Source organism: Natrix helvetica (assembly GCF_964273705.1).
Source record: "Natrix helvetica genome assembly, chromosome: 1".
NCBI classification, from domain to species: domain Eukaryota; kingdom Metazoa; phylum Chordata; class Lepidosauria; order Squamata; family Natricidae; genus Natrix; species Natrix helvetica.
Window position 1 is genome coordinate 79,116,861 of NC_138548.1, and position 17,205 is coordinate 79,134,065.

Here is a 17,205-nt window from a genome sequence, read left to right on the forward strand (position 1 = left end):
AAAAGAATAAAAAGTACTGTTGCACTCTTTAATACTTGCATATAATTTTAGCTGAAAAGCAACTTATCTCCTGAATACTGCATGTAACTGCAGTATAAATTTCAAAGGAACCTTCAAATGCATGTATATTTTCAATGCATGTATTTTCAGAGGTTCTGAAGCACAATCCACAGTTCTCAGAGACACCAAAACAATTAAAATTACCAAATAAATAATATAAAGACAATTGCACAAAAGACTGGATGACAAATTTAACTTTTTTCCTCTGTCTCATTCTTATACAGTCTTACGCACAGAAATACAAGCACACAAAACCCTAAAACTGAATGTACATTATTTGCAAAATAAACATGAACATGAAGCAAAATAAAATCATTGAATAAGAGAAGCAAAAAGAACATACATCTAAAGAAAAAAACAGTGGCACATAATTCAATTTGTGTTTCCTCTATACCCAGAGATAAAGCTCTATTAATAAAGGGAGCAAAATAATATATCTGTAGTACTATGAGAAAATCTCTTTGCCTGGTATGTTGCCCAGAGTACTTTTAACCACAAGAAAAACATACGATGCAGGACAACTATTTAAAAAAAATAACTTGCAATTGCCAATTCTAGCTCCTTTTTTTTCATGTAATAAGAATCAGTATAAATAAACCAGATATAAATGGTAATAAAACTGCTTTGCAATGTTTGGCTAATATATTTTAGTGCCACGTTTAGGCAATTTGTCAGAGCATACTCAGGGTTGTTAAATGGTGCTTGAGGTGCTTTGCAGAAATCTAACATAACCAAATGCACATTATCATCTCAATGGCTATTTTTCAATTTAAAAACTTTCTTCACTTGAACCATGAAGAAAATATGAATGAACAAACTCACTATAAATTAATTACAAATAAACTGAAGCATGTGTTTCTAAAAAATACAATTCTTATTATTTTTACTGATGTTTATAAACAGTCAATAACTCCTATATACATTCATTTAAAAATTAATCTGCTTCTCATGATTAAAAACAATTTTAAAGCAGATTTTAAAAAAATATCTCTTTTACTTAACAAGAAGAATCTGTCAATTTAAAAGGAAACAAACATTGAAAGCTGTGACATTTCTCTTTCCCTTTTCTGGTATAGGGAAGAGGAAACACATTTACTGGTGTTCTTCAAGAACATTCATGCTACTTTAAGACTTATTACAGACAATTTCCTACCTGACTATGCATGAATTTCAAATTAATTCCTTCCAGTGTGACTTGGAGAAGGCCTCCTTCGCCAGTTTTCATATCCTGTACGGGAAATTCCCCACCAAGCTCAGGCCCTATAACACAAACAGAAAATAAAGGGAGGAAAAAAAAAAGAGAAAATATATCCAAATACCAAATCATTAATACAAAAAGAAAAGGACTAATTTTCTAGCATATAATCCTTCTTCCAAAACAGAACCATGGGAACAATTTAAGTTTCTACTTTAAAGATGCAGAAGATCTCTCAAGGCAGAATCACAATGAGATAACTTAGGGCTGTTCTTCAGGACATTGTAGTGCATCCTTACAATCCTTGAGATGGAAGAGAAATATGCCAGCATAGTTTGCCCTGCCTCATTCTGCTTCAATTAACACAGTCAGCAAGGAGCCTGTTATAGTTTTAATGCAGGACAAGTTAAGGAAAATAACTAGTGGCTTCCCCTGGCTCTCTCTACCATTTGCTCTTTACCATATTATTTATTTATTTAGCGTATGACAATGTTATATTACCCTGGAGACTACAATACAATACTGATAATGTATATTTTTTGTCAATATTGTATTGATATTTCACATTTTCTAAATGAGTTCCAGACTATATCCATGGCCTTCCCTCTTCCAATTTTTCCTCCCAAGTAAGTTGGGCTGAGAAAAGAAAGATTGGCCCAAAGTCACCTCTGAGCTTCTGTGGCTGAGGCTGGCCTTTCATTGTCCCAATGCCAATCCAACATATTATCTATTATACCAGTGATGGTGAACCTATGGCACGCGTGCCACACGTGGCACGTGGAGCCATTTGTCAGGGCACGCGAGGCGCTGCCCAGTCAGCTGGCCATTTTAGTGACTTCCAGTTTAGTGACTTCCGGTGACTTCCGGTTTGCTTGGAGGGTCGTTTTGAGCGCTCCGAAGGCGTCAGGGAAGCCTCCGGACAGTCCCTGAAGCCTTCGGAACGCTTAAAACGACCCTCCGAGCAAACCGGAAGTCTCCCGGAGGCCGTCTGGGGGGGAGGCTGTTTTTGCCCTCCCCAGGCTCCTATAAAGCCTCTGGAGCCTGGGGAGGTCGAAAAAAGCATGTAAAAATGGGGGGAGCGCCTGTAGTGCGCGCATGCACACTGGGGGGGGGTCACGCACTGCATTATGGGTGTGGCACACCCGCACACGACCCCCCCTGCGCTCCCCCCACTTATGGCACGTGAGCCAAAAAAGGTTCGCCATCGCTGTATTATAATTATTATATACAGAGCAATATTCAAAGAATCACATTTACATCTAAACAACTGACAATAAACAATAAACACACATGAAACAGATTGACACTTTTACACTTCCAAACTATACATATATTGACCCAACAATGCCTTTGAAAGAAAAGCAATGCCTTAAAAGTATAACTAGGCATTAGTGTCTTTTAGCAGCGAACATGTTAAAGTGAACATCAGACATCTTTCCTGACATTATCAAGGACTGACTTTGTACATTTTACTGATTTGAAAAAAGATATACACAGCACTATAACAGAGACATAGAAAAGGGACAAATGAAGTTTTACTATCTAACAGTTGTATAAATGATACACACATAAGTTTAGATCTTATGTCAATAAAGAATGCCTTTCTCCTGATCCTTCTCTTTCATTGAGTCATAAAAGAATGAAGGATCATCAAGGCTTGTAGAGTAAATTACAGATAGTCTTTGCTGTAATGCAGGGGTGTCAAAACTGGTAGCCTGCAGGCTGGATGCATCATGTGCAGGCCACATCCACCCCAGCTCTACAAAGGCAAAATAATGCCATGATGCGTCACGTGACATCACATGACACGATTGGGTTTTACACCCATGCTGTAATGGCATGTGGGAATGACACTGAGAGACAGAAAACACAATTCTGCTAATTCCACTTTATTGTAAAGCTACATTAACAGAATGTTGCACTTTAACTTAGGAGGGTGGATTGACTGCTTTTTTCTCTCTCCATTTCCCTTACAGAGTGGATAGAAAGAAATTTCAAAAGCATATTGTAAGCTGCTTATATGACACACCTATGGCTCTTAGCCCTGGGCTGTCTGAGCAATGCAGTGAAGGTCATAAATGTGCCTTAGTAAAATGTCTAAGATAGATACTTCTCTCTATCCTACTCACTAATGGGAATTAGTTGCTATATGTTTATTTATTTTTATAACAGTAATCATGCAGTAATGTATTGCATATGTGTATGTGTGTGCATAAAGATGTACACATACATACATACATATATAAATACATACATACATACATAGCATCCAAAAATGAAATAATTCCATTTTACTAAACTGAATAAAATAGGAAGTTTAATACTTTCAGATCTTTAACAAAAAGAGCTACATAAATGTTCTATAATGCTTGTCACTTTTTTAAAAACCTAAAATCTTACCTGGCTTTATGCTCTGTTGTCTAGCAGCTGCTCTTTCCATACTATCTTTTACACAATAATATAACTCCCGGCACTATTGAAATAAAAGGAAACAAAATGGTAAGTAAAGCATGAAACTAACAAAATAGGATAATTGCAAAGGACAGAAAAGACATATGACAATGTGATTTTTCACGGGAACTCCATATCGCTTTGGTACAATCTTGGAAAAGATGCAGTTGCTTTAATCAGACCCAGGCAATGCAATGTTCTTCTGAAGTAACTTTTCAAATTAAAACCACCATATTATAAACTTATGCATTGCATCTTCCCAAAATCTAGTCAAAATATTAAGTGATAGTTATTGGACCCAAATTGCTCAGGAGCTTATGAATGATTAATATGTGTCCACAATGCATCAGTTTTAATCTAATAAGGTCAATAACATTATTGCTATTTAGAACAAAACCAGCATTGTACAAAAAGAAAAAGAAATCATAAAACAGAAGTAAACATAATAATGATTACCCAATTATGGAATGATCATTGCTATCATTTTGGAGATGTCTGACTGTGACAACTTTCTTTCTTTAGCTCCAATTATAGTGCAGATATACTGTCTTTTATGCATAGAACTGTTTAGTTCGAGTAATTCAAGAAAACAAGATTGTATCCATTCTCTCAGATTTTAGTTTATGCTGTCTTTAGAAAGGAAAGTGATATATTTAAGGCATTTTCTCTTCCAACCTAAAGATTTTCTATAAGATAAAGATTTGTTCCGATAGCCACCCAGACATTACATATAGATGACTGATGTTTAAACATGCTTTATTTGTATACTGGAAACACCAGAGGATCCAGGATTACTGTGAAGATAAAGTTAAACAATCTCCCCAATACTTCAGTGCTTCTAAGGGAAAAGAAAGGCTTCTTGGGGAGGGGGGGAAGGGAAGGGGAAAAGGAAAAGAAAAGGAGTAAAAGTGACATTTTGATTACCATTTTATAAAATAATTTTTCTTTTAGGATTGCTAAAATTCAAACCTACTATTTTGAATGAGTATGATCTAAAATGAGGATTAAGTAGGATGTAAGTAACATTTTCCTTTATGAACAAACATAAGAGGACATTCCATTACAAATGATTTGGCAAATAATGACATGACCATCATTCATTTACTAAAAGGCAAACTGGTAAAGGACCGCCTTTCTAGCTCCAGCTTATCGGGGGAGGAGGGTGTTCTTAGTTGGTAGACACACTTCTAAACAAAGCACAAGATTATAGCTACCCACACTTATCTTCGAAGTGGAAATAATCAGATTTGCCAAGGAGGCTAATAAGTGCAAAAAACACAGTGGCATTTAAAGAATCTTGTTAGGGACCAAAATTTGAAAATTGCAGGAGAATAGTATAGAATCCTGGGGGTGGAGTTAAAAGAGGAATCAGCCTAGAATTCCTATATAGCCACAAGTGAACTACCTTATTTTTTGGAGTATAAGACGCACCTTTTTCCTCAAAAAAGAGGCTGGAAATCTGAGTGCATCTTATACGTCGAATACAGCATTTTTTGCCCCCCCCGAAGCCCCCTCCCCTTCACCAAAATGGCTGTGCATAGCCTTATGAAGGCTTTCAGAGAACTCCTGGGGGCTGGGGAGGGCAGAAATGAGCAAAAAATGGGCCGTTTTTTGTCCCCCCAGCCCCCAGCAGCACTCTATAAACTTCCATAAGGCTATGCATGCTATTTTTTTGACAAAAAACAGGCCCGTTTTCGTTTAAAAATGGGCCATTTTTTTGCTCTTTTTGACCCCCCACCCCACCCTCCCCCAGGAGCACTTTGCATGCCCCCCCCAGACTATTCATGCCTTTCATTTGAAAAAAGAGGGCCCATTTTTGTGAAAAATGGGCCGTTTTTCAGAGGTTTGCAGAGTGCAAAAACTTCTTTTTCCCTTTTGGAAAGCTCTTTAACTGATGAGAATTACATTGATCAAGTGCTGTGCCAGCAGAAACAAAGTCTTAAGGTTTGTCAGCGATTTCCTTCTCTAATACATGGATAAATACACCTGGAAGCATCTACCTACCTACCTACTCTCTCTCTCCCTACCAACCTACTGTATTTCTCTCTCTATATATATATCCCTCTACTTACCTACCTACCTACCTACTCTCTCTCTCCCTACCTATGTACTGTATTTCTCTCTCTCTCTCTTTCTATTTCTCTCTCTCTATCCCTCTACCTATCTACCTACATACCTACCTACCTACACACACACACTCTCTCTCCCTAACTATCTACTGTATTTCTTTCTCTCTCTATTTCTCTCTCTATCCCTCTACCTACCTACCTATACACACACACACTCTCCCTACCTACCTACTGTATTTCTCTCTCTCTATCCCTCTACTTACCTACATACATACCTACCTACTGTCTCTCTCCGTACCTATCTACTGTATTTCTCTCTCTCTTTCTATTTCTCTCTCTCTATCCCTCTACCTACCTACCTACCTACCTACCTACCTACCTACCTACACAAACTCTCTCTCCCTACCTACTGTATTTCTCCCTCTCTCTATCCCTCTACCTACCTACCTACCTACTCTCTCTCTCTCCCTACCTATCTAGTGTATTCCTCTCTCTCTCTATCTCTATTTCTCTCTCTATCCCTCTACTTACCTACCTACACAATCTTTCTCCCTACCTACCTACTGTATTTCTCTCTCTCTCTATTTCTCTCTCTCTCTATCCCTCCACCTATCTACCTACTTTTTTAAAAATTTGCCTCTTCAAAACCTTGGTGCATCTTATACTCCGGTGCATCTTATACTCCGAAAAATGCGGTAAATCCAATCTCCCTTGAATTCCATTGATCCTTATCTAACGTCTAGCAGCTGCTAACCATTTCTTAAGAAGATTCCTGTTTACAACCATTAGCTGAAAAGATTCTTGTACATAGGCAAGATTAGCAATAAATCACTTTAATTAGATCTTCATTTCTTGTGCTTCACAAAAATGTCCAGTAAAATAATAAAATAGGTATTTGTATCTTCCCTTTTTTTTTTTTTGAAGAAAAAATTGTGGAAAACATACCTTTTTAGTGTAGAACTTATTCAGTTGTGTTTCCTGCCCATTCCTCCTCCAAAGACAAAGCACTTTTGTTTTGGGGCAGTACGTCATATTAATCAATTTTTCGTACCACCAACGTTCATACACAGTGCCAATGTTGCTTCTCAACACAATGCAGTCATCACATACCTAGAAACATGAATAGTTGTATGCATAAAACTTCATAGAGTTCAACCCAGTAATTCAAGTAACATTTAGTCTGGTATCTACCTCCATGAAGAATATGTCCCCTGTTGTGTCTGTGCCAGCATGTACAACAAATGTTTGTTTCTTAATATGTCTACTGCCACTTGGTCGGATGGGGAGCTCCCTGCCAATCTAAAGAAAAGAAAAAGAAAAGAGGTGCATTCTTTTCAATCCTCACATTACATAATTGAAAGTCAGAATTAATATACAAAGCCACTCTCACCTAATATAACTCATGGAGATTAAACTACTTAAATTGGACTAGATTAACACCATAGGCTTAAAACAATGTCTTAACATATTTTATTCATATATCTTAAAACATAAAACATGGCTGTTAACAAAAAAAAATTCTCAAGCATTTGTACAGTGGAATCATTAAAAGATCAGAACTATAGCAACTATTTTTAGCTGTTTTAGCAGAAAAAATACAAGATAATCTAATACACCAGCAAAGCAATGTATTGTACTGATGAATAAATGAACTTTCAATGAAAGAATCCTATCAGTCTTTCAATAAAAATGCAGATATAGCTCAACAGCAAAGCATGACTCACTATTTGAACTATGGACGCAATCTTTTAAAAGCAATCTGTCTTTTGTAATCTTTATAAAATGTCTAAGATTCAGTTCAGACAATTGGTTTTTCAGAAATCCCCAAGTCAACAGAATTTGACCACAGAGCAGAGAAAGCCTATCTACTGCCTTTCAAAAGTCTTGCAAGTCTCATCAGTTTCAGAAAATATGAAAGAACTTCAGTAACTTCTTACGAGAGTCCTGAGACTCACTGCAACTGAAGTTCAGAAAAAACAATGCCTTTCCTGAAAATGATATTCTTTTTTTGTACAAAATACCGTTGAGTCAGTCAATGCCATTTACATGTACTAGTGCCCAGGTTTGAGTCCCACTTTCTTCCGGAATATCTGCTATTTCTCTGGAATAACAAGACTCTGGAATAACAATATTCTAATATTGTTATTTCTCTGGAATAACAATATTCTAATAAATTACTTCTGAGCTGTACAACAGAACAACTACATATTTTATGACTATGGACTAGTCTCGATGCAGAATTATTATCTTGTATATATTGCATGTTAAGCATATTAGAAAGTCTGCAAACTTGTCTATATACTTTCAAATATTTGACAAGTGATACCACTGATATTGGCAGTACAACCTGAAGTGTAATGTTTTATTTCTTCCCCTCACAGCAAAGAAACAAATATATGTTTTACTTACTGTGCTGGAAATTTTGTCAAGTGTTTCATTTATTTCTTGACTATGAACCAAGCCAATGTGAGATTTCCCCAACAAACGGCGTACTTTCTTCCTAATATCATTCTTCTGTACCTAAATAGCAAAATGCAATTCTTTGTTAGTGATACTTTCCCATCATTTATGGAGATCTACACATCAGTATAAGTTAAAAAAATGTGATGTCTTATTGTATTTCAATTAATGCATGAATTAGATAATACTCTGATTAAATAAAGAAGAGAGAAGATCTCAAGTATATACAAGTCTCAGGTGGTGTGGCTATACTTGGCTGACCTTGCCTGGATAAAGAAGTTGAGCAAGATCAGATCACCTGAGCACTTGCAGGGATGAGAAACTTCTAGGGAATGCTATGGCTGTTGGTTAGACAAGGAAGTTGTCTAAGTAGCAGCCAAACAGTCTAATCCAATTAGACTACTGCAACACACTCTACATGGGGCTGACCTTAATGACCACCTGAAAGCTTCTATCTAGGCAAAATGCAGTGGTCCGGATAATCATGCATTCTTGTCAATGGGCCTACATTACACCTGCAAGTCTTGTACTCGCTTCCTATTAAAGTCTGGATGTAATTTAAACTGCTGATCTTAACTATATTTTTTATGGCCTGGCATTGGGTTACCTGCAGGACTGCATCCCTCCATTAGAATTGACTAAATCACTTCAATCATGCTGGAAGAAACAGCTGGTTGTCTCCCATTTTGGGGCTCTCAAGAGGGCTGAAACATGAAGTATTATTAGACTACTGAAATGGCCTTCCTTTAGAGCAGTATTTCTCAACCTCCAATAGCATTGAGATGTGTGGATTTCAACTCCCAGAATCCCAGAAATTCTGAGAGTTGAATTTCACACATCTTAAAGATGCTGATGTCAAGAAACACTGCTTTGGAGGTTGGCTTCTCAATGTAATTACCTTCTTTCTGGAAAAAGTTCAAAGCTGAGCTTTTTTTGGAGGGCTTTGGAGGTTTAACACCAAGCATTATATAGTTGGGCTTTTAATGTATTTTCTGATATATTTTGGGTATTGCTGACCATTGTAGCAGGGTATACATATTATAAATAAATAAATTTGGAAAAATCCTGAAAGAAAAACCATTTCCATATTGCTATTAAGAAAACTATGTAAATATGCCCAAGACAGCACTAGTTCAAGTTGAACATTTTAATAATTTTCAAGACTTTTAATGAAACAAACATGCTTGACAATTTGTTATACTAGCCACTAATATTGGATTGTTCCTGAATATGTGATCACATGTCTGACATATACACTGTCCTCTCATCTGCCTGCCTTATCATCCTTTGAAGCAGTACAATTTTAAATAACTGAAAGAAACGAAATGTACTCCCACCAGGCACTTCCAAAGTAGTTCTGGGAGCAAAGACAGATAGATCAAATCCTACAAATAAGCACATTTTTGTTTTGCTGTTAATTAATTAATGTTTTTATAATCTATCATAATCCTGAAGGATTTTGAACAGCATATAAATATAAAACCTGTAGAATGATAAAAACAACCATATAAATTTCCAACATAAATTACATCAGCAAACCAACTCTCTGGGAGAAATAATTTCTCCCAGAGATTCTCTTCTCCTCCCATTCCAGTTAGCTCAAAAGAAAGTGAAGCCTAAGCCTTGGCAACTAGAATGAGAAAAGTTGATCTTTAACACCTTACTTTAAAGAGTGCAGTCTGTATCATGCAAAGACATATTATAGCATCACCCATCCCAAGACCCAATCTAAAATACAAAAACAAAAAGGCACCTTCATCATAATCATGTATGCAATCATATTGTGAAGCAAAGTAGCCAATAAACGGTCTTCATCATCTTCTAAACGTTTTCGGTCATGTTCTCCTAAAGAAAAATATCTACAAAAAAAAAAATACATTAACTGAAGCCGACAGTGAACATTCAATCACTGATTACAAGATCCTCTACACTGCTCATAGTTAAAATCTACATAAAAATGTTTCCCTTAATAGCCTCTGCATTTAAGATGAGCAAAGGCAAAAAAAAAGCTTATGAAGGAGAAAATTGTACACATAAGTAGTAATTGTCCCAAAGGTGCTTTTACAAGAGGCTGAAGAAGCTTCTTGGATGAGAAGCAAAACATCTTCAAAGAAAAACTAGAAAATCCAGTTGCCTCTTGAAAAAGCACCTTTGGAACAACCATGACCTGGATGACTGAGAATCTCCATAGATAAGTAGTAATTATTTACACTTATAGTTATGCCTGTAAACAAATTATCCAGAATAAAATTGCACCCCGAATTCCTCAACAGGTTGAGTTATAAATTACACATTGCAGAGAGAAATTGTGGAGAGATCTATAAAGTATACTTTACCTGTCAATCATTTCTTGAGGCCCCTGATCCATTCCCATCCCTTCTCTTTCTAACATCACAGCATCCAGAAAAGCATCTTCCCAGAACTGCATCTGATCCCACAAAGTTGAACGCTCTTTACCTAAACAGCATTGTTTTTGTTAACCAGAGATTTCATATTTTTATAAGACAGAATAATATAAACAATTTCCCCCATAAATAATAAAGTATGATTAAACCAGATATTGTCTTATTCTATGCTACTAAATAGGCTACTTCTGATTTTACTTCATAAGTTATTCCTAGAGCACGCATTGTTTCCTTTCTTGTTCTACAAATATTCCTAAATGAAACTGTCATAGAAATCAGAAACAAGGAAAAATCATACATTCAAGATCTTTTTAATGCACACAGAAAAGCAGAAAGAAGAAATGATTACTCATAGAGAAGGTTTCCATGGCAGCATCCTCTAACTGGTCCCAGACAGATCCTTTATCCCTCCCTTTACAATTCCAATCAAGCAGCAATGTGGCAGCAAGAGAGAATAAAGATAAATGACAAATCTAAGCATTTGATAAGGATTAATGAGACAGATCAATCTGTTTTTCCACAAGAAATATTTCAAAATACTGTTAAAGTGAGCGAAGTTAATACGAGCATATAATGATCAATGCTAGACTTTGTAATAATATCTCAAGACAGTACTTTTAAATATACATCTCACAATTTAACAGTTTCTAAGTATCCTCAATCAAAATTACTTAAATCATAAATATATATCGTCATTATTATTGTTGTTGTTATTAATACACTATAGGATGAAGGCTTCTTCATGAAATTTTATGGATAGTAAAGGTAGAAGAAGAACTGTATTAGTCTATGATGGCAAAAAATCAGCTCATGAAACTTTATGCCTTTTTAGACCGTAAACTATCATCCAAGTCAAGCTTACGTTGTTAAAAAGTGATCTTTTTGACTTCCTAGTTAAGTGTGAGGAGTGACTAACAAGCTTTTAAAAGCAAATGAATAGAAAGAAATGCAAGAGCCGCAAACATTACTGCTGATCATTAGGGATGGCTTGAAGATTGATCTACTTCAGGAGGGGAAGAGTTCTTTGCTTAGTGAATTTAACCTTCTCTAAACCTCATACGATATTTTTTTTTCTTTTTTGTCTTCTCTTTAAAACGGGCGATTGTTTTAAATTTGTGGTCTTCTTCCTTTCAGATAAATATAATAACCTATTTGCTCAGATCAGATAAACATGTACTGTAAGCTAATTACAATGTTAAAGCCACCCTGCATAGAGCATAGAATAAATGAACGATCCAATATTTTCAAGTAAATGATAATGCTTTGAGGAATACAATGAGGTTACAATTTGTATGTAATGCTGTCAGAGAATTCAGACATTATAGAGAATTCATGGTAGCTCCACATCACTACTCAGTTTTACTTTGAAAAGATCTAAAGACTAGAGAATGCATGAAACTAAAATGTTATTCTTACCAAGTAGACCCTCAAAGAGATAAACTCGTTGACTTGCATCTTCTGGAACTCTTGCAGGGCTGCTGCATTTATTATCTTTAATTTCTTTTTTCATACTATGAGATTTACCCTTTTAAAAAAGCAAAAATAGGACAGAAAATTATTATTAGGTAGTTAATTAACAAGATGATTCTTAAAATGAAATAGTAAGCTTACTGAGGAGATAAATAATTCAAAGTGCAAAGGACATAAGAACAAGCATAGCCACTTCTCAAATTCTGTCCGTTAAAATACATGTTGTTTAAACATGCTCATACTATATAGAAGGTGTACTTGTGCACTTAACATTTGTTGATTTGTGTTTGCAGCGAACTTTGAAGGGTATGGATGTATAGTAAATTGGAAATATACTGTATATAAGGGGCAGATAAATTGGCAACCACATTTGGATTGGCAGCTCATCATTATGGATGAGCTACTTTAACAAAATTTCCTTCCACCAAATTAGAGCCCTAATGATCCCCAACACCAGAACACCTAAGAAATGAAGTATATTCTTACAAATATAGCACTGGTAGCAGAATTTGTTTCAATTTCACTATCTGAGACGGTGCCTCGTGATCCTGTTAAATTTCCACTCATCTCTCCACCAAGGCCATCGCCAGCATTGCTGCTCAGGTCACTATCTGCGCCAAGCGTTTCTCCAGAGCTGTTGCTCACCTGAAGAAGGAAACAAACAAACAAACAGTCAATCTATTTATTGCTCAATATACTGCAAAGACAACAATGCATTTACAGCATCATTCAAAATTAACAAAATCTCAACGTTCTACCATATGAACTAAAAATAAAATAGGAAGATAGTGGGTATCCTTGGATATGTTACAATAGGATCCATACTGGGAATATGGATCCAATATGTGTAAGGACAAAGGGCTTATGGTTTCAGTCTTAGAGTTACTTATTCAAAAGCTACAAAAAGCCCAGAATCTTGGCCTTCATTTTATCATTAACTTATTCACTTAATTTTTAATAATACATTAGATTCTGTCCAGCTCTACAATGGTGACAGATTCAGGAAACAAAACTATCTGGATTTCTGGAAAGATCTTTAGTACTGGTAAGATACTGAAACAGAATGTTGGGCAAAGAAGTAGAACCTTAAAGCCTATCAAAGCATTCTCCAGATAAACTTATATCTAGCCTGATTGGTAGAGTTGTTCTGTAAACCTGTTATTAATTTCCTTTACATTTACTATTAAATTTATTTATTAAATTTATTTGGTGCCCATCTCACTATTGGAGTAACTCTACTTACTCCAGGGCTCATTTATAGATAATTTAGAGGTTAATTTAATTTAATACATCTCTAGTTTAATAATCTCTAAATTAGAGATACACATCCTCTGCAAACAAAGTTATATGGTCAGAATTGTTAAAGCTATGGCAAACTGATGTCCCTAAACAGAGGGACAATGTTACAATTCCAAATGGTCAGAATCTCTCTGCAAAAAGGAGAGATTGCATGATGTCACATGAACAGATTGGGGTTTTTTTGTGTGAGTAGCTGGCAGGAAAGGACATTTTTGCAGTCGATTTCTGATCAGTTAGGAGTTGCAGAATTCCATCAACTTTATAGCCGTTAATATAGCCTAGGCGCACTTTTTAATTAAATGGATTTATTTTTTTTACTGCTGCTTAAAGATTAAGGAACAACAGAATGGTAAGTTTTAATGGATTCCCTGGATAAGTTGTCTTCAATCTTTTTAAGGTCTAGCTACAAGTTTAAAGATTTGTACAGAAAAAACCGTGGAATAATATAGTAAAAGGATTATTAATGTTGGTTTTAAAAAGTTTTAAACAGATTAAGAGCTAAGAATCTTAAAAGAATTCTTCCTGTGTGAAAATTAAAATAGATTGTTATTTTTGATAATGTTCAATAGATTTTTTTCTGACCACCCGAATAATGTTTTAAAGACCAGTAAAGGAGAATATTTGCAGCTCAGGGTTGAAATGAGCCCCTTGTACTCTCTGAGTTTGGTGGTTGTTGTTGTTTGGTAGACATTTCATTACTCAAACTAAATAACATCATCAGTGCTAGCTGTTTTGAAGAGAAAAAAATAAGGAGAATATGTTGAAAACAGATATAAATATAAAAGGAATGATTTGCTCTAGTATATATGGTTTGAAACAGTGTTGTTATTTCTGATAACTTTTAATGGACTTTTGCCGATTAAGACAGATATGATGTTTTAAAGATTGGTTTAAAAAGAAGGGGTGACCTGGGATAAAGAGATGGTTGGGTTTTTTTAAGGGATAATGATAAGTTGTTAACATTGACTATACTTGCTAAGACTGAAGAAGGGTTCTTTTACCCCTTTTCTTTCTGCTTTTTATTGCTTTAGTTAATATTTTATAATATGAATTATGTATTGGCTTTGTATTGGCTTTATAATATAATCTTCCATAAATTTATTTCAAAAAAGCTATAAGGTCAGAATTGTTGTAAAACAGGCCACGAACAAATGTATACTATGTTTCCCAATGCATTTAAGAAAAACATAAAAGCAATATATAACAACTTAGTATAAAATTATAGGAATGAACAAGGCATGCCTTTTGAAAAGGATATGTCCTCAACTAGAGGACAATCTCAAATAAAAATATAGAGAATTAAGGAAAAAATGTAACCAAAAGCATATACACAGCACCTATAACTTACAGGTTTAGAAAAAAAATACACATACACAAGGAAGTCTTGAAAAAAACTGTTAAAATCAAACCCAGACATTTCATTTTGGCATGCCCTACCACTGTGCTAACTTCAGAATCTTGGCTGGTGCTTCGGATCATAACAGCAGGCCCCACACTTGCCACCGAATCCAGATCACTCTTCTGAAATCATGAATTGACAGGAAGCAAAATAGTACACATTAGACATTCCTGTTTCTGTTTGTAGGTTTAGTGAAGGTGGTCTTGGGGAGTTGGGGAGTGTTGGGACAATTTTTCACCTGCCTGAATATCTACAAAATTAGAATGGTTGAAAAAAGCATATTAATTTTCTCGAGGCTATCACGCCTACACGAAAAGGCCGGATTCTTTTTACAAGGTGACAAAAAGTTTTTCACAATGGGCTCATTCCAAATGAACAGCTACTGTACACTTACCTGAGAGTTGGAGGTTAAGCTTAGACCACTGTCAGCACTAATCTGGGATTTCTTCTCATCTGTCTCTCCCAAGTCAAAGAAGTGTTTTGTACCTTCTGACCCTAATTGAAGTAAAATAAACAATCCTATTAATACGAGAAGGAAAAATAAAAGAATTATAGGGCAGAAAACTGGAGCTGTGAATGGGTCGTCCAAAGAGAACCCCAAAAATCTTCTTCCCTATTTTTTCAATACCATGGATTAATAATGTAGCTCAGTTTTTCGCAGCCAACTATTTTGTCCAAATGTCACTGCACCTGAGAAATAGAGAAATTGTCTTAAACAAACATTACTAAGAAAAGAAGAGAACAAAGCAGGCATCAAACATATTCAAATTAATAAAAAGCATGCCAGACAGTCATCACATTACTCTGGAAAGCCATACGTTTACCTCTTGTATGGAAGACTAGTTCTGTGCCTGTTACTTTTCAAAAAGAAATATCTTACTGTTGGACAATTTTTACACCATTTACACCAGTACATTGATTTTCATTCCATTTGACTCACTAGCAAATGGAAAAACTAACCAACCAACCAAAAAGCAATAATCAATAATTTGTGTGCCACAAAGAAAGGTATAACATGAACTTCGAAGGAAAAATTACAGAGCACTGAAAGGATGAAATAAATGGCTCTCCAGAGTTTGTAATAACAAAAGTAAAAACAGCAAGAGTGTATGTATCAGCAATTGACATGACATGCACTGATTATCCCATTCTCTTTATAAATAATATAGAAGCCGAAAAGATGCATGCAGTTCACCTTTTTTTAAAAAAACTCTTTTTTTATTTTTTTTAATGAAATGTTAGAAAATGGATGAGAGACAGAATTGGGAAGGGTTTGGAAAACACTGTGTCATGGGAGTAAGGAGGCAGGAGAAAAATATATTACAGACTACACAGGTTCACCATTAAGATTTCAGAAGGGGGAGACTGAGCACAATGCTTCTGCCATAGCCATATCTGCCAACTGTTCCATAAAGGAGACACATGACCAGCATTTGGAGGGTTTTTTTGTCTTTTAATTACAGGACAAATACATGAAATGTCATCTGGCGACACTAGGTGTACAATCAAGAAATACCTTGCATACCACTAAATAGTGTGAGTTGGGAATTAAAAGTACGAATGGAGTTATACCAGATACCTACTAGTAGACAGGAGAGAGAGGGAGAGAGGGGGGGAGGGAGGGAGGGGGAGAGAGGGAGGGAGGGGGAGAGGGGGAGAGAGAGGGAGAGGGAGAGAGAGGAAGAGAGAGAGGGGGAGAACAAGAATGTGAAACACAAATAATAGCCAATGTGTTCTTGAATAGAAGGGCACTTAGTAAAGATTTCTAGGATGATCTATTATTCAAAAATAGTAAACTACACCAAATATATTTAATTAATCCAAAAATGCTATGTATTTGTACATATTCTGAGGAGATTTCATCAAAATGCTTTGAATTGAACATATTTTAAAGCACTCAAAAATAATTGACAGAAGTTTATAAATCTTGGTTTCTGTGCTTCAAAATATATTTCCAAGCATGGTTGCAAATAGATGTCTCTGGTTGCTTCATAGGAAATTAAGAAAAATGGCGGAGCAAAAACCACAGGATCTACTTTCAGATAATTATATTCTTAACTGACATGCTTTTACGGAAACTTTTAAAATCATTTAATCACGCAAAAAAAAATGTATATAAAAAGAAAGGTAAACATGAACTGAGTAATTTATAGAATAGCCGATAAATTACTAATGGTAGAACATGTAGATTTCTAATCATAATGAAATCATTTGACCAATGGGGTACTTGCTGTCCATAAATATTGCTGGAAAGGAAAAACTATGAGCAGATAATTTATTTATAAATTATCTAAAATATGTACTATCACTTGTGTTTTAATCAATTAGATGTCCATTTGTGCATTATGCACACATATAACAACAAAACCAAAATATATTTAAGCATTTGGTTAACCA

At 35.4% G+C, this 17,205-nt stretch overlaps 1 protein-coding gene across 24 annotated transcripts in view; it reads right to left on the bottom strand.

Moving 5' to 3' along the window:
• The window catches only part of MADD (MAP kinase activating death domain), an 85,548-nt gene that overhangs the window by 16,052 nt on the left and 52,291 nt on the right, over positions 1 to 17,205 (bottom strand). For 9 of the 24 annotated variants that reach the window (XM_081953203.1, XM_081953198.1, XM_081953215.1 and 6 more), the window contains 12 exons: positions 15,203 to 15,303; positions 14,847 to 14,930; positions 12,597 to 12,755; positions 12,057 to 12,165; positions 10,990 to 11,052; positions 10,572 to 10,692; positions 9,989 to 10,094; positions 8,185 to 8,295; positions 6,967 to 7,074; positions 6,721 to 6,885; positions 3,656 to 3,728; positions 1,214 to 1,320 (listed from right to left, as the gene is read on the bottom strand). In XM_081953203.1, coding sequence (XP_081809329.1) covers positions 1,214 to 1,320; positions 3,656 to 3,728; positions 6,721 to 6,885; positions 6,967 to 7,074; positions 8,185 to 8,295; positions 9,989 to 10,094; positions 10,572 to 10,692; positions 10,990 to 11,052; positions 12,057 to 12,165; positions 12,597 to 12,755; positions 14,847 to 14,930; positions 15,203 to 15,303 — 1,307 coding nt within the window. The remainder of the gene's footprint in view (positions 1 to 1,213; positions 1,321 to 3,655; positions 3,729 to 6,720; positions 6,886 to 6,966; positions 7,075 to 8,184; positions 8,296 to 9,988; positions 10,095 to 10,571; positions 10,693 to 10,989; positions 11,053 to 12,056; positions 12,166 to 12,596; positions 12,756 to 14,846; positions 14,931 to 15,202; positions 15,304 to 17,205) is intronic. The other 15 variants (XM_081953204.1, XM_081953199.1, XM_081953216.1 and 12 more) reach the window with 4 other exon arrangements.